Source organism: Fundulus heteroclitus, chromosome 8 (genome assembly GCF_011125445.2).
Source record: "Fundulus heteroclitus isolate FHET01 chromosome 8, MU-UCD_Fhet_4.1, whole genome shotgun sequence".
Taxonomy (NCBI): Eukaryota; Metazoa; Chordata; class Actinopteri; order Cyprinodontiformes; family Fundulidae; genus Fundulus; species Fundulus heteroclitus.
Window position 1 is genome coordinate 4,390,447 of NC_046368.1, and position 18,155 is coordinate 4,408,601.

At 40.9% G+C, this 18,155-nt stretch overlaps 1 protein-coding gene across 9 annotated transcripts in view; it reads right to left on the minus strand.

The window, feature by feature from the left end:
* Window positions 1-7,174: 7,174 nt before the first annotated feature.
* The window catches only part of LOC105938970 (transcription factor 4), a 302,561-nt gene continuing 291,580 nt past the window's right edge, over window positions 7,175-18,155 (minus strand). For 5 of the 9 annotated variants that reach the window (XM_036139974.1, XM_036139972.1, XM_036139977.1 and 2 more), the window contains 5 exons: window positions 18,009-18,138; window positions 13,716-13,878; window positions 11,100-11,329; window positions 9,845-9,989; window positions 7,175-7,630 (listed from right to left, as the gene is read on the minus strand). In XM_036139974.1, coding sequence (XP_035995867.1) covers window positions 7,582-7,630; window positions 9,845-9,989; window positions 11,100-11,329; window positions 13,716-13,878; window positions 18,009-18,138 — 717 coding nt within the window. In that variant the 3' untranslated portion in view covers window positions 7,175-7,581. Of the gene's footprint in view, window positions 7,631-9,811; window positions 9,990-11,099; window positions 11,330-13,715; window positions 13,879-18,008; window positions 18,139-18,155 lie in introns of all 9 variants that reach the window. The other 4 variants (XM_036139973.1, XM_036139980.1, XM_036139975.1 and 1 more) reach the window with 3 other exon arrangements.

An 18,155-nucleotide genomic window follows, 5' to 3' on the forward strand; every position in this document is an offset into this window, starting at 1 on the left:
GGATGAGTGGGATAATTGATGTAGGAAGTCTCTTGGAGTCCAAGACTGGCATTATACCCAACATAAACATGCTCCTGTTCCAAGTGCGATTTCATAAATAGGAAGAAATCAAACTACAGATGTCCATAAATTAAGCTACGAGTGATAAAAGGCAATAACACAGAAAAAGTACAGAACATGTTACTGACATATTTGATACCTTATTAATAAAAGCCTTTTAAGATCGCTCCTGTATGGAGAAACTTGCATACATGGTTTCAAACACAACGCTCAAATCTAGATTTCCTTCAGGATCCAGCTCAGATGATTGCCTCGACCATCTAGCTCCTGTTTTCTGGCCACCCTCATCGCATCTTCATCATCATGGTGGATGGCAGCGGATGTTTATCAGTAACGTCTTGATACATCCTTCCTTCGACCTTTTTCTTCACCAGTGGAGTCTTGCGTAGTGTGTACAGGTCATGGCGGTTAAGCGCATTGCTTAATTACATAATTGTACCTGCTGAGTTGTTGCAGGGAGGACCGGGTCATGATGTTCTTTACACTTTTAGATCATGGCACCGGCAGTTCTCACTGGGACCTTCAGTTGTTTAGAAATGTTTATTTTACCCATCATGAAAGGTTTCCTGTGTGATGAGACACATTTTTAATCAGCCATCAGTTAGGGCTGAACCATCTGGTATTAATATCCACTAAGTGGAGGGGTTGCTTTCTCATTAATGATAGATTTCACCTGGTCTTACGACTTTCCAGGTGAAGGCAGGTTTATTAGGCGCACCTTGCTGGTACTGGACTGGACCCTTGCTGCCTTCAGAATTGTCGTAAATCTAACGATCTTCCTGGAGAAGTCTCAGATACTAACAACCATGCCACGTTTAAACTTTCAGCAACATTGGCTTTCCTACGTCAGGAGTGCATCGAGTTGCTGCCATGTGATTGGCTGATTTTTGTTGATAACCCGTGAACAGGTGTAGCTAATACAGCGGCTGGAGACTTTGTATTGGATAGCAGGTATATTATACCCAAACAGCACATTAGGACTTTAGACCTTACCGTTTGTAAAACATCCCAAACACGATCAAATGTGTTAATTTTAATCTCTGTATGTTGATTTTTATCCTATAATGGGTTAATTGGCATCTTTTATAGCCAAAAAAAATTTGAGCAGTGTGTCAACTCAAGTAATTATATGCTCTGTTTGTCTTAGTGACAACAAGGTTTTGCAGTTAAATATGTCAGAAGTTTCCACCCATTCATTAAGGGCCTAGAACAAAGTCAAATAAATAAAACGGACCAAAGTTAATGACATCCATCCCCATAATGACTGGATGTCGGCGTCTTACTAGAACTGTAGGGTTTATCGTGTTTAACTGCCTTATGGTAAAAAATTTGGATTTAACTAAAAATTGTTGTCCTCATATCCTCATGAAAAGAACACATAAAATGTATTTAAATCACAGGAGCGTTCAGACAAATAAAAAAAGCACAGAAAGGAGCCATTTTGAATTCAACTCATTATTGCAGTTAAACTGGTACAGAGTAACAGATTACAAAGCTCATGGCACAGTCACTGAAAAAGAGAAATGAGGTGTGTATGTACAACAAGGAACAAAAAAGTTAACAGTTTAGCTAGTAGAACCAATGGGGGGGTACATAAAAATGAGGATACTGTAATCTGGGAGACGAGTATACAACAAAGAAAATACGAAAATGAAAAAAATGTTCAAAAATAAGATTAATTAAAATACATTTAGCACTTACAATGACAGATTCAATCCTAGTGTTTGACCTAGGTCCAAGTCAGAGCAGCTCAATTTTAATGCCAAACACTAAAACCTTGAGACTGAAACTGCCGTGCACACAATCTGATTACTTTTTGGGGAAATAGCTGATGAGATTGTTTGCAGATGACCTGCTCGTTTATATTAGCAATGCTCCAATCTATTCCTAATATCATCATATATTAATCTCCAATCAGGTGCTGAGGGTTTTTCATTCATTCAACATTTACACGCCCTGAAGAAAATAAAAGCAACATTTTAATGTCCAACCCACAGCCACCAGGGGGCGCCAAGCTGATTTGCACTCTTTGGCTACCAAAGTTACGTTGAAATTTGTTCAGAATTTGTTCAACCATCCAAAAAGTTGTTACCACAAACCTTTATGTATTTAACAAGCTTGTTTAATTTAAAAAATAAAAAAATTCAAATATGACTTTTTTGGCAAGAATCTGACAGAATTCTTTGCGAGTCGGCTCTGATCTCAGAGACGCTTGGTGCGCGTAAATGACGACAGTTCGACGTACACTTCAGATGGTCTGTAACCAAAACCACGAACACTACTGGGCACCACCGACCAAAACTAAAAAAAGTTGGCACCTGGAAAATGTAGCCAGACAAAGTACGAGCTCACCGATAAAAATCAAACGTGTTGGCGGTCATGATCGCCGCGTCTCACCGGAAAATCTCCGCCCCACAGAAACCGGCTGACGACTATTTACACACATTTCCGCAACTGAAAAGATAACGCTATGAGGCGTGGAGGGATAAAGAAATATTCATATTTTAAGCTTCCTCCCTCAAAGATGTCTCCCGTAGATATAAACATAATAAAAAAAAAAAAATCAAAAGCAAATGAGTTTTGAACTTTTTGATCTCACTACATTTTCAATGTGACACATTATTTTTTCAACACACACTGAATTGTACTTTTGCATCTTTTAACAAAAAAAAAAAAAAAGGAAAAAAGAAAAACAAAATGATACAACATATTTCTAAAACACAAAATAACAACCGTCTACATGTAAAAATATAACTTTTACGTACACAATTTCAAAATAATGGTAAAGTTTGCAATTTCTGTTGCATACAATTTACAAATGTCTGTGTGCTGTTTGCCTTGGACTGGTAGCAGAAATGGAGTCGATGGAACTCCGGTCCCGGTATTTTTGTCCCATGCAGGGTGCCGTACTCGTCAGAAGGAGTTGTCGATCCAACAACAAAGAATACGATGCAGTCAAGGTGAAAATCTCTAACACTGAGGGGCCTCGCCAATTTCTGCCAGTTCAGTCTTTGACAAAATAACTCCTCCCCCAAAAACAAACACTGATAATATCAATAAAAAAAAAAAACCCAGGAACGGCACCCGCGTTATATATCGTATATACTTTTGTACATTTATATATAGATTGATTTATTCAAATAGATTCTTTTCCAGTTTCCTTGCCTTGCCGTTGGCGGGTTGGGATTTTAACAAAATGCATCAACCGACAGAGAACAATGCTGCTGGATGGCGAATTGTGTTTGTTTGTTTTCCCGTTATTTTTTTTAGTTTGTTGTTGTTTTATTTATTTTTTTTTGTTGTTTTTTTTACACTTTTTTTTTTTCTATTAGACATGTAAACCAGAACAGACAAATAAAAGTAATAAGAAAGAAAAACCTTCTTTTAAAAAAACTGAAAAACAGAGCAAGAGAGGAGGGGGGGAAAAAAAAAATAAAAAATAAAAAATTAGTTTTACAACATACAACCACACACTTAGTACTGAAGACTACATTGGCTTACGGACAAGCCGATCAAATATTGATAAAAAGTTGATAAGCTATAATACAAGAAGAGACGCGTCGTCCACCGTGGACACGGGGGGTGGGGGGGGGGTTCGGAACAGGAACCTGGGGTTGGGGTTATGGAGGACCTTAAGGGGGGGGGGTGGGGGGGTCAGTCTTGCTAAATCGAAGCGTCTATTCCTTCGGCCCGGAGCCAGAACACGCCGTCTACTTACATGTAAGCATACAGTACATTAAATACAGTTTACTTTTTTTCTTTTTTTTTCTTTTTTTAAATCCAAAAAAATACTTTTTTGTCCTTTTTTTTTTTTAGCTTTTTTTTTTTAAATTCCCAGGTCTGGTAAAAAACCTGACTGCATAGAACCTAACCACTAAGAACAGGTTTCCCTAAGCTTGCATCCTATTAAAAGTCCAGGAAAATGTCCTCCTCTGGCAACTCCACTGATATGGACTCTAAGAAAGGCACGTCGGTAGAATCGTGAATGTTCAAATTGCATCTGTGGGGAGGGAGGGATGACGGGGGGCTGGAGACCGGCGCTGGGTTTCAGGGCTCGTAAGGCTAGCTGAGTCGAGTAACTGGGGTGGGGGGGTCAAAGTGGGGGGGGGGGGGGCTTCGTCTTCCAGCAGAGATCCCAAACAGCTCCAACAGAAGGTGGACGAAATAGCTTTAATTAGGGTTTTTTGTCTTGTTTTGATTTCCTTTTATCCTGACAGGTTTGTTAACCCAAACTTTTAAACCTGTCGGTGTCAACAGCTGAGTTATTAAGCTATCACACTGCAAAAAGGGAACTAAAAGTAGGTAAAATCCTCTTGAAATTAGTGTATTTTTCCTTTGATTCGAACTGGTAAATCATTATATCTGCCAATGGAATAAGATTTTATGTACTTAAAATAAGAACAATTCATCTCTATCATCTTATTTCAAGTGCAGGCAGTGTTGCCAACTCCTCAGTAAGGAAAGTAGCTATTGGCTGCGCTAGAAGTCGCTGAATGACGTCATCGCCTAATTTGCATAATCTGCCACATGATGTGATGTGCATGTTATTGACGCTGTGGGAGAAATAACGTTGTTAGAAAGAGACAAAAAGTGAGTAAAAACACTCAGAATATATATAGAGCTACTTTTTTCTCTCCATTAATGTTTATTTATTATTATTATTATTATTATTATTTATTTATTTAATTTTTATTTTTTTATTAATGTTTATTTTATTACAATACTAACCCTCCTCCTTTACCCGGGTTTGAGACCGGCAAAATGAACCATAAAGAGACACTATGGCGGAGTCACAAAAAAAAAATTTCAACTTTTTTTTTTTAACGTTTTCTTTTTGGAGGACAAGAATATGAACGATACGTGCTTTCACGTAAGAGTCTTCAAAAGTCGCTAGATTTGTCGCTAGTCGCTTTTTTGAAAAAGAGTCGCTGGAGGGGTCTGAAAAGTCGCTAAATATAGCGACAAAAATCACTGAGTTGGCAACACTGAGTGCAGGATGTCTAATTATCTTATTTTAGGGTTGGAAATTCTCATTCCATTGGCAAATAGTCTTATTTAGCTGCTCAAATCAAGGAAAAATATACAAATTTTAACAAAATTTTACTTACTTTTAGTTCCCTTTTTGCAGGATCTGTCAATCACAGCAGCATCTACAGACCAGAGCGTTCTCTAGTGGGAACTCAGAACCAGAACCACCTCTCCTCACCGCTGGTCCAAAGCGTTTCACACCAGCAGGTCCAGCAAAGGGCTGAACAGGCGAAGACGTTTTTAAGCTGTCATGATGTCTGACTCGGCTGTTTTCTTCTGGTTCTTCACAGCTGGACCGGTTGGTTCTGTTGTCTGGCGGAGGGTCGGTTTCCCGCAGCAGATCCAGGAGGGAACCGGCCCAAACGGTCCGGCTCATAGCTGCCAGGTCCTCCCGGGTCGGGGGGGGGGAGAATATAAATCTGGACTGGCAGACGGAGTTTGGGGCCTAAGGATGGCGGCGGTGACATCATCAGACCCGGTTCTGGTTTCATTTCTTTCATTCGTCAGTTTAACTCTTACAGTTTTAACCAGAGCTTAAGTTATTTCTGGTTATTTTTAGGGCTGAACAATTAATCGCATTTTCAATATAATCACGATTTTAAATAACGTAATTTCCAAATTACAGAGTCTGCAATTTTTGGCTCTGTAACAATTAGTGAATTAGACGCGTCCATTAGGTGTTGGTAAAATGTTTAAAGTGGGTTTACCTCCACATGGAAGGAAAGACAGTTGCAGCAGTGAGATAATCTAATTTTATTACTTGTTTTAGAGTTTATATAATCATGCATAGCATTAAGTACAGGTCAATCAGTTTAATACATAGACTTGCTTGTTGGTTGCACTTTATGTTCAACAAGGATTGATGTCCAGATCAATTAAAAGCTGTTCTCTTGAATAATATTCTGATTAATAGAAACATTAAAAATTCTTGTTTTAAATAGTCCTTGTTTACAAACATCTTTATTTAGACGCCATTTTTGTTGCTTGTGGTTAACGCAGAGAAAAGTCAAAATTGCAATTTTGGTTAAAATATATTGTAGTCAGAACGCAATAATTTCTGCTCTGAGTTTAGATGCTGTGGGTCTTTTAGCAACTAATCTGCACAGCGAGGAAACAAAATGATTTGTTGTTTGTATATGTTTAAAAAGACATGATAAATTAAACTGGAAAAAAAAAAAAAAAAAAAATCGCATTAAATCGCAATATTATGGAAAAAAAAAATCGCAATTAGATTATTTTCCAAAATCGTTCAGCCCTAGTTAGTTTATTATCTTGTTTTTTCTCCCCATGCTTTCATGTCTGCTCTCTGCTATTTGGGTCCTGAGTTGCTCGTCCCCCGGATTCCCCCAGGACCGCCATCTTTACGCCGCCGCCGGTGAGAGGCGGCGGCGGCGGTACTGTTCGGATCAGAACCTGGGCGAACACCAGAACAGGAAGTGAGGGAATCCTGACGCGGGAATGTTTCCACTTCAGCTCTCAGCCCCTCGTCCCCCCCGATGATTGTTCCCTTGATCCATACGAGGAGCCGCGGCGGTTCTGGGCCTACCAGACATGTCCGGGCGCTGGGTTCAAGTAGCGCGGCTCAAGGAATGTGATTCTGATTTGTCCTCCCTTCCCTCCCTCCTTCTTTCGCTCTCTTCATCCCTTCACCTCCAGCTCGATCCTCGCCGACCCACCGATGGCCGACTCTTCTGTCCGTCTGGGGCCGTTTGGTCACTAATTTCCAACCTTCTTCTTGTACTTCTGTTACCGTTAGAAAGACACGGGTTTGTGCAAGTTGAACGAGGTCAACGTGGATTTCAGCACGGAGCAGCGATTAAAAAAAAAAAAAAAAAAAAAGAGCCCCAACGCTCCCGTCGGTTGCAGCTGGTTTCTCTTTTCTAAGCTTTCCTCTGCAGGAGTTTAAGAGTTTTTCGCCGTCTCCCATAATGCCCTCCGTGTGTGCGCGTCTACCCGGAGAGGAGGTCAGGCACGGCGTCGTCCACAGTGTGGCGTCAGGTTCTGCTGCGTTCCACCGCTGCGCAAATGTTGCTTTAAAAAGAAGAATCTCTTTAAACACTTTGATATGTTTCGCTCCGTTCTGACCGTCCCTCCCTAACCCCAACCTTCCTCGCTGCCCGCGTCACTTTTTAGACATTTTGTTTCTGTTTTCTTACATAAACATATATATATATATATATATATATTTACTATATATATTTATATAGAACCTTTTGTCATGGGAATGCTGATAAAACATGTAACACATGAGTTTCCGAAGACGTCGGCGTCGCTTTAAGACGTCCAGTTCACTCCAGCTGGAGATGCAAAGAGACAAAAAGCGACAAAATGCGACTCTGAAGTCCGTTTTTCTCGACTGAGGGAGGAGGAGGAGGAGGAGGAGGAGGAAGAGGAGGTGGTGGTGATGGCGAAGAGGAGGGTCGGAGACGACAGATCAGAGAGGAGACGAAGGCGGATCTGGCCGGTCAGGAACCACTTGGTCGGTGAACGCCGTCAGAGGAAGTGGTCACTCATCATCCTGATGAACTCTGGCACCTTGGACCTGGAGACGATCGGGAAAGCGGGTCAGAACGGAGAATTTTGTCTAAGAGACAAACCCAGCAGCTAAAAAAACAGGGAAACACGCTGACGGCTCGGTTCTGATTCTAACTGCTGGGTCCAATAAGCTCTGAAACCCAGAGGCTGTTTATGGAAACCCTGGTGACGTAGTGATAAAATGAGCAAACGTTTTGCCGTACAGTCACCTGGCCCATCTTTCACCGGTCGACACTGATTACCTGGAAATGTTATGACTGGACCAAAAGTCACAATGCTGGAACCAATAATCATCATCCAGTATTAAAACACAAACTGTTGTTTTACTGCTTGTATCTGAGGTTAGTAATGACACAAATATCTCATTTTTATCAGTAAACCATTTCTCTGCTGTACCTCTTCCTGTTGCTGCAGGGAAAAGAAAAAAACACTAATTGATAATCACAAATTATTACTACATTATTTATAAAAATCTAATTACAAGCAGTCATTACAGTAATTTTAATAGTATAAAATGATCACCTTATATTCACATTTTTAGCAATTACTAAATTGTTAATTAATATTTTCTCTGTGATTAAATGTTTATTAATTTGTTAACTACATATTATCAGGGTCTATTTCTCTCTCTCTGCTGAGTTCTCCTACTGCTCTCCAATCTGCATTGTTTGTTGTTATTTCAGCTTTTAACTTTTTGTTCTCTGTCATTTTTCTCTTCATAGAAGGTCCACCTGGTCTGGTGTTCTGTTAGCTGTGACATCATCAGGGGAGGCAGATCATCCTCTATTACCATCTAACATAGAAAGTACTCCTGGGTCAATGTGAGCTTCTGAGCTTTCTGTGTCTCTGCTCTGTCTTCTCTAACATAGAAAGTACTCCTGGGTCAATGTGAGCTTCTGTGCTTTCTGTGTCTCTGCTCTGTCTTCTCTAACATAGAAAGTACTCCTGGGTCAATGTGAGCTTCTGAGCTTTCTGTGTCTCTGCTCTGTCTTCTCTAACATAGAAAGTACTCCTGGGTCAATGTGAGCTTCTGAGCTTTCTGTGTCTCTGCTCTGTCTTCTCTAAGCCCCAGTGGGTGGAGGCAGATGAGCGTTCACACTGAGCCTGGTTCTGGTTCTGCTGGAGGTTCTCCTCCCTGTTAAAGGGGAGTTTTCCTCTCCACTGTCGCTTCATGCATGCTCAGTATGAGGGATTGCTGCAAAGCCATCAACAATGCAGACGACTGTCCACTGTGGCTCTACGCTCTTTCAGGAGGAGTGAATGCTGCTTGGAGAGACTTGATGCAACCTGCTGGGTTTCCTTAGAGAGGAAACTCTTACACTAAATTTAATTTTATTTCTATAGCACCAATTCACAACACATCATCTCAAGGCTCTTTCCAAGCACAGAAGCTCACATTGACCCAGGAGTACTTTCTATATGGGAGAAGAGTAAAAGTTTAATGGCAGCAATAGCTCATAGAGGTGTCATCTAGGAGAGAAACATTTAAGCAGATCTCATCCAGCTTTCATGTCTAGAGATCATTACTGTCATTATGAAATTAAAACTGAGAGCATCTTATTGCTGAGCTGACCCGACTATAATACACTGTTAAATCAATAAAACACGTTTCATGCCCTAAATAACAGCAGCGGTATTAGACTATCACAGTAGAAACAGTAGAAAGGTCATTTTAATGGTTATTAAACCCCCGGTTTAAAAACCATTAAAAGACATAAAAACCAGTTAAGTTTTAAAAAATAAAAAAGGTCTGTTTGAACATGACAGCAGACTGTATCCCTGTAGATCTAAGCTTGTTTTGGTTTCCAGACGGGCTTCAAATGGATGAAACAGCATTTTTAACTCATTTTTATTTATTTTTTCTCAGATTTCTGCTCCTTTTTCTTCACATTTTAACGTTTCTGGGCTGAGTTTAGTTTCTTCTGCAGCCTCCAGCAGTTCTGCTTTTCTAATATTTCTATTCATTCTTTAAATTCCAGCAGGTTTCCTCCTGTTTTGCAGCCTGAACGCCAGCGGCTCACAGAGCATTCACGCTTTGATTCACTGTAAAACACAGAAACCTTTCCTGGACGCCCTACAGGAAGCCAAACGGTGAGAATCAGGGTTTTATATATATATATTTTTTTTTTTTTTTAATTTGGTTTTAACGCTACGACAGCAGGTTAGTGCAGAAGTGAAATCTTCTGACCATTCAGGGGGAGGAGAGTTTGCTGCGGTTTACATTTGTCCCATGGGGTTTGGTCCATCGCCCATGGCGGCGGCGGCGGCGTGGTGGGCGGCGGCCAACGAGAGGGGGGTCCCATCTGATGTGACCTTCTCCTCTTCGCGGCGCTTCAGGCAGGCCGCCTTGGGGTTCAGGTTCCTCTCTGGACGGAAAGAGAAGAAGAAACATTCGTATCTTTCTTTGACGCCTTCTTATCTCTCGTCAGCTGCTCCCTGCTGCCCTCTGCTGGACAGTCCTGCAACTTTCAGACCCGTCTCTGCATCCAGAGACCCTAAATCAGGGGTGTCAAACATCCGGCCCGCCGAACAATTTAGTCCGGCCCTGTGGCTAAATGCATTATCATTATAAAAAAATAATAATAAAACAAATATATATATATATTTTTTTTTTTGTCCAGTGTCCTGTCTGGCAATGTGACAATAAGAATTTTTGTCTTAATGCCAAAAAGAGCTCATCAGATTTGACTTTCACAAGTGGAGCAGTACTGCTTTTGCCATAGTGCTCCGCTTGATTTATGAATGTGAATAGTTTTATTATGATTCATGAGGGGAATATCTCAAATGATATGGACACTACAATGGGAAAGTAGGAGAGGAAAGGAAGAACAAGAAGAAAGAAAAGGTGAAAGAAAGAGGAAATAAAAGGAAGAGAATGATAAAACAATTATTGAAAAAAACATGTACTTTGTTTAATTGAAAATCTGCAGTTCCTATATTGTCCACGAGGGGCGCTGTGTTTTAATTAGCAGATTAAGCTTCAGGTGTGGAAAAATTTAAATAATTTCTTAATTTTTATCTGTTTGATGTATTTTGTCATGTAGGACAGTGTTTTTAAGTTCCAAAAAATGTGAATAAATGTTTTTCAACATTGTCCAATCACTGTGATCAGTTCTTATGCATAATGCACAAGTAAATGTTTAACTGAGTAAAAGTATTGTTGAAATTGCACATACTTTTCTTAAAAACGCTGAGGTTATTCATAATATATTGTGTAAAAGTGAAATTCATTTAATCTAAAAATCAACAACAAGTTCACATTTATTAGTTGTATTTAATCTTGCAATGAGTTTACTCGTGTGGCCCTCTTCAGATCAGATTAAGCTGAATGCGGCCCCTAAACCAAAATGAGTTTGACACCCCTGGTTTAAATGCCCCCTCAGCCATTTGATTGGACATTTGGACTTGGGACACATCCAAAAGCTGCAGGACTGCTGCTGGATAAAAGGTTGTGAGAAGCGGGCGGAGCGGCTGACCTCGGACTTGCTGCTCCAGGCTGAGGATGACGGCGACGGCCTGGTGCAGGATCAGCAGCTTGGTCTGCGGCTTGTCGCTCTTCAGGTGCAGCTGCACCATCCTGCCCAGCTCCTTGAACGCCTCGTTGATGTCGCGGACGCGCAGCCGCTCCCGAGCGTTGTTGGCCATCCTCCGCTCGCGCTCCCTCTCCATCTTCTGCTCCGGGCTCAAGTCCTCGTCGTCGTTGTTGCTGAGGTGATAAACGAGGGAGAAGAAGATGGAGGGGGGGGGGAGATTTCAAGACAAAACAGGTCAGTTGAATTATAAAACACAGAGGGTTATGAGCTGGAATGTCAACCAGGTTTGGGAGGAGGAGGCTGCACCTCATACTGTAAACTCAACTCTTCTGCAATTTTTTACAAGCTGCACGCAACGACATTTCGTTCTGTACGCACTCTGTGCATACAAAATGACAAATAAAGTTGTCTAAGTCTTATTTTTCAAAGACTAACATGGAGTCTAACTGAGAAACAGTTCAACACACAGTTGGACGATAATTCAGTAACGATAAATACCGATGATAGAAAAAAAAAAGGGTCAATAAAAGTTAAATAGAATAACAGTTTTCCTTCCTTTTGCATTCTATCCATGTAGGTTAATATTACATCATTACATCCTCCCAGCCAATCACAACGCAGACCCAAGAACCAAGCTCCGCCCCCTTTTTGAGGTCAGAGAGCACGCAATCTTATTACTTTTTTAAAAACTTGTAGTTTTGGTAAAAAGTTAGTTGAATAAAGGATTGAGTTTTAATTCAGTGTTTGTGTGTCTTTATCTAAAAATATGTTGCTAAGCAACAGCATAAAAAGCTTATTTCTATCAGCCGCTGCCTTGCTCAGGGGGTCGCCACATCAGGTCATTGCAACCTGCACACAGAGCCTTGCTGGACCAACCGGGATCAGAACCGGCGGTTTAAACCTGGTCACAGTCAACAGGGGAAACGTAACGCCCTGATTTGGCTTTTAAATAAATATCACTTATCGGCCATTACAGCGATTAATGCATATTTCAGACCATAAGACACATTAAATATTCCTCCAAGTGTGTAATATCACTCCTCCACGTCCACAGCTCTCTATCATCTCTATCAGGAGGACAGAGTAGCTGGACTACACTGCCCTGTTTCTAACATAAGGCCAAAATAAACTTTTATATTGAATTAACTCACTAGGTTTATTGTTGCTAGCACGTACTCCAGGCTGCCTTACATGAATGCACTTCTAGTTTAGACATTACAGTCAGGCAGTCTGGTGGACAGCTCAGGGGTCCTGCAGTGTACCGTAATGCTCCTAATATCCATTGACCAGAGCGGCTTTTTTGCTAACCAAAGTCGTATTTACACATTTTACCAGATTTATGAGTGCATTGTACCACATAAAATCAATCAGTAAACACATAAGTGCGCCTTATAGTCCAGAAAATATGGTAGTTTTTTTTTAGATTCTCAAATAATGAGGTATGTAAACGGAGTTAATGCAAGAACAGCCTTTCCTTTAGAAACTCCAGGCCTGCTAAATTTGACAACAGCGCCCCCTGCTGTTTGGTCTGTACCTGCCGTCAGTAGTCTGATTAATAATATTAATAAGCTCCTTAAAAAGTACAAAAATGTATTTAACTGCAGTTTATGTTTAATATTAATGAATTGATATTTTTGCTATACGATGCTCGTAACTGGTTGAAAATAAGAGTCAAGTTTATATTGTTGTTAATATTATATAGTTTAAAAAATGTGGCAATGTTGAAACGTTCTAGTTGTTATAAACTGTTTTATGTTATAAATTAACCCCTATATATGTTATACATTTAAAAGGGATTCTGGGTAATCTTAAGAAAGACGCCTTTAATTAATTAAAGCAGAAAATGATAAAAAAAAAATCATATCCCCAAATAAATTAATTCATTTTTTTTCCCAAACCCTGGAAAAAAATATGCATCACAATTTAAAACATCATCATCATCATCATCATCATCATCATCATGGTGTCAAAGATGGCCGCCACCATCGGGTACAAACTCTGGGTTCAGGATCCGAATGTTTCAGATTGTGTCCTCCGGGTCGGCAAAGGAACCGCGACAACCATCCGGTTTATCTGAGGAGGCGTGACGGCCGCTCCACCGCGCCCAGGGTGGGGAGGGGGCGGAGCCTCAGGGGGCGGAGCCTCAGCCGCCGGTGTCCCACCCTGGGCGCGGCCGGGCGGCGCCGCGTTGGGAATATTAGCTTTGGGCTCTACTCTGGTGTGTGAGGAGCAGCTGAAGCCAGGCTGAAGACCGTGGAGAGACGGGGGGGACAAAGCTGCACGTCCGCCCGGAGCCTCCGCCCTTCTTTAACGCTGCCGCCCTGGTGCAGAGCCGAGCGGGGGTGCAGGGGGGGGGGGGGGGGGGGGCGGCGGGCGGATGGCTAACGTCTCTGAAGTATTCAGCTGCTCCTCATCACACTTGGTCACTTCATCAAAGTTCAGAGGCTGGTTCCCAAAGCACCCGCGGCCGACAGTCCGGCGTGGGGGGTGCGTTGGGAAGACGTCCCAGTCCAGCTGAGGGTTTTGATGGAAGCGAGCGTCTGGGGGGGGCGGGGTTACCTAGATCTTGACCTCTCAATTGCTTTGAGCTCCTTGTCCAGGTCCTCCTTCTTGGAGTCCAGCGGCTTGGAGTCCTGCAGCAGGTTCTCGTCTCCCTCGTCCTCCGACTTGATCTCTGAGCTGACCGAGGAGGTGCTCTGGCCCTGGAGGCCTCCGGACAGAGCTGGGGGGGGGGGGGAAAACTGAAGATCAAGCGTCAGAAAAACTGAGTGCAGCCTGGATGCTTCTGGTGGAGAAATTATCACCAGGAGATTGCTGCTCCTCCATCCATCCATCCATCCATCCATCCATCCATCCATCATCTTTCCATCCATCCACCCATCATCCATCCATCCATCAATCATCCATCAATCATCCATCCATCCATCAATCAATCATCCATCCATCCATCCATCCATCCATCCATCAATCATCCATCCATCCATCCATCAATCATCCATCCATCCATCAATCAATCATCCATCCATTATCCATCAATCATCCATCCATCCATCAATCATCCATCCATCCATCCATCCATCAATCATCCATCCATCATCCATCCATCAATCAATCAATCATCCATCCATTATCCATCAATCATCCATCCACCCATTAATCATCCATCCATCAATCATCCATCCATCCATCAATCATCCATCCATCCATCAATCAATCATCCATCCATCCATCAATCATCCATCCATCCATCAATCAATCATCCATCCATTATCCATCAATCATCCATCCATCAATCATCCATCCATCAATCATCCATCCATCCATCCATCAATCATCCATCCATCCATTATCCATCAACCATCTTTCATCTAACCATGTAGGTTAATATTACAACCTCCCAACCAATCACAACGCAGACCCAGATAAGCTCCGCCCCCTTCAAAGAGTTCAGAGATCACATGTTCTTTTATCTTTTTATAAGACTTACAGTTTTGGTAAAAAGTTGGTTGAATAAATGAGTTTAAGCATTAAGCAACAGCATAAAATAGTCAAGGCTGCACTTAAAATATATATAAAATATATATATTATCAATATCCATCAATTCCATTTTATCGATATGTTTTTTTTCTGTATCGTTCAGCCCTAACTTCAGATTCTATGTTAGATTTAGGTCTGGACTTTGACTAGGCCATTCTAACCCATGTATCTGCTCTCTAATCCACCCCTAGTATCTCTAAAGGTATTCAGCTCCATCTGTCTTCTCATCAACCAGCTTCCCTCTTCCTGGGGATGAAAATCATCATCATCATGATGCTGACCTCCATGTTTTACATGGAGGCCCGTTGAAAGATTCCTCCACCCGAGCCTTGGATCTCCGCAGCTCCTCCAGTGCAGCCACGGTGCAGCATGGAGGGCTGAACAGAGCCTGAGATGTTTGAAGCTTTCTTCCTGACCTGCTGGCTGTCAGCAGCCCTGGATTATTTTATTTTATTTAAGGATTATCAGAGCAAAAGGTGCTGAAAACCGATGGAATTTAAAAATAAATAAAATAAAAATTGTTAAAAACCACAAATTATTTCCTTACACTTCACAATTATGCACCTGAAGGTCACGTTATAATCGGAACATTGACAAAATGCATTTAAATTTATATAAAAAAATACATTTTGCAAGCCAAGAGGCTGTTTAAATTGCAGAACAAAGCAGAATAAAACCACTGCAGTTATAATAGTAACGAGCTTTTACACATTTTTAAGCGGTTTCAGCCTCAATAAGTGCAGAAAGTTACGCACAATAATCCTGATAATGAGCAGTAATACGAACAGAAGCGTAACCTGTGGTCCTCCTCCTTTATTTAAGCAGGTTCTGAGTGAAGGTGCGACGCAGTTAAACCGTCGATCTGTATCCTGCCACCGGCGGGAATTTAACTCGCAACCTCGGCTCGGCTGCACACAGCTATGAACGGACGCAGAATAAACGAGCAGCTCCTGGTTCTGCTGCCAGAGCCGGCGCCTTTTCTTCTCCCTTCACCTCATTACACACTTGGCTGTGGTCACCGCTGGATGAACTTTGCTGCCAGCAGAGTCATTTTCAGCTAAATAAAATAAAAAGCGAGCTCGGGGCTAATTTGCTGCACGCTGAGCTCAAATGCTCTCTTCCTGCAGCGAAGTGCTCCTCAAATTTATTCACAAAAAAAACTTTCTTCAGACTCCTCCTCGGTTTTATTTAACACTTTCTTTGTTTATTTTAGATTTTTATTAATTAGGTGCTGCCACATAAGAGAATGCAGAGCAAAGTGTCAGGAAGCAGCATTTTTACTATATTTACCCTTTCATTTACATTAATGTGGCTCAATACTGAGATATAAAAATAAAAACACCCAAAAATCCCGTGGCAATGAACGGGCAGAGAACTGTGGGAGGAAGCTGGAGTACCCAGAGAGAACCTGGAGAGAACCCGGAGAGAACCCACATGTGCACACCCCTTGCAGAACGACCCCAGCCCAGGATTTGAACCCAGAACCTTCTTGGTGCATGGCATAAAGCAGTGACAGTAAGCCAGAAGGTGTTGGACCTTCAAAATAAAAGCTTGTGGGTGTTTAGTTTTTAGTTTGGTCATGCCTTATTTGTCTTATTGTTCAGAAGTATGGGGAAATGCAAATAAAACAATTATTAATAAGTTAGTTAAGTTGCAAAAAAAAAAGGTATATGGCTTATTAATAAGGTGGGATACCGCAAAACTCTTCATTCAAAGCAACACATTAAAATTCAAAGACAATGTTTATATAAAAATACTGGAAATAATGTATAAAGCAGTGAACAAAAGTCTTCCTTCTGGTATTCAGAAATTATTTAAGTTAAGAGAGAATAAATATAATTTGCGAGGTTTATTTTGAATGTGCAAAAGAGAAGAGCCAGATAAAGTCTAGATGTGTTTCAGTTATTGGTGTGAAACTGTGGAATGAACTGAATGACGATTTAAAGTTATGTCCTTTCTTGATGAATTTTAAAAGGGCTTTAAAATGTAAAATGATAAAATCCTATGTTATGTAGATTTGAATATTTATATATGTACTGTAGAGAACCTGGTAGGTTGTAAAGGTTGTAAGTATAAAACAGGGTAGGCAATAATAAGCTTTGCTTCAGCCTAATCCTTTTTTTTTTTTGGTAAATTGTGGGTTTGTTTGTTTATCGTTTTTTTTTTGTTTTTTTTTACTGTTTCCTGTGTTTAATGTTGGATAATTTACTAAAAAAATAAATAAAGTTAAAGTGAAGTTCAGATTATAAATAAATTGATTAAAAACGGCCGATGCCTTAAACGTCTGGTGAGCTAAAGGCTGTTATAAAGATTAGCATTTAAAATTAACGTCTAAACGCTATTTTATTCAGCTTTTTTATCATACTTGTATTTACATAGATTAGCATTAAATATTTATTTATACTACATAAAAGTTAAGCTGCAGCTGTTGGTATGACACAGGACCGATGAAGTAGCTCTTAGTTTGGAAAAGGTTGGTGATCCCTGCTCTAGACATTTAGTTTAATCAATTATATTCTATTCTAATTAGGGCTGGGCGATAAATCGATTTAATCGATTAATTCGAATTTACAATTCTTTAAGATTTCATTTTTGGAAAATCTGGATTTTTATTTCATCAATACACTCATTGGGTTTCCATGAAGAGAACAGCATGTGATGCTGAATATAAGTTTAGGCAAATATATTGTCAAAATATTGTTAAGTGGAAACTTTTTTTTTACCATAATACGAGGTACTTCATTTACTTTTTTTTTTTTTACTTAGTTTGAAGTTCACAAGTGCAGTGAAGCCTGTTCTTAGCTCAATGTGTAATACCACTAGCAGCAAATGTTTTGTTATATTTTCATTGTTTATAATGGCACGGCTGCCATCTTGTTTTACAAGCATGTTTCACAGCTTGTTTTTAGTTGCACTTTGAATTCAGGTCTACTCCCTGATGAAATGCTTGACATAAAAGCAAGGTTTTAAAAAAAATTCTTTTTGTGAAACAAAAAGGAGGAAAAAAATCGATTAATCGGATTTGGTATGATAAAATCGGATATTTATTTTTTAATCCATATCGCCCAGCCCTAATTCTAATCTATGTTAAAATGCATTTTATTTTGAAGGAACAGCGCTGATTGATGCTGGCCTGCTGACCGTACGCTCCTAGCCAGCCTTAGAAACTTCTCCAGACATTTTCCGAGCTTTATTCTGTTTTCTATGAAATCCTCCGTGATGGTTCCAGATGTTCTGCCTGTCGACATGTCGGTTCTCCTCGCCACGCGCGGTCAGAACCCGTTCGGTCCACGCAGGGATTCGACGGCTCTTACCTCGGTACGGGTCGGGCTGGCTGAGGTCCGGCGAGGTGGCCGACTGGACGGGCAGCTGAGGCACCGACACCTGGCCCGCCATGGAGTGACCGCCGCGCAAACTGCCGCCGTCTTCTCTGTGGGAGCCCACCTGGAGGACGGACAGAG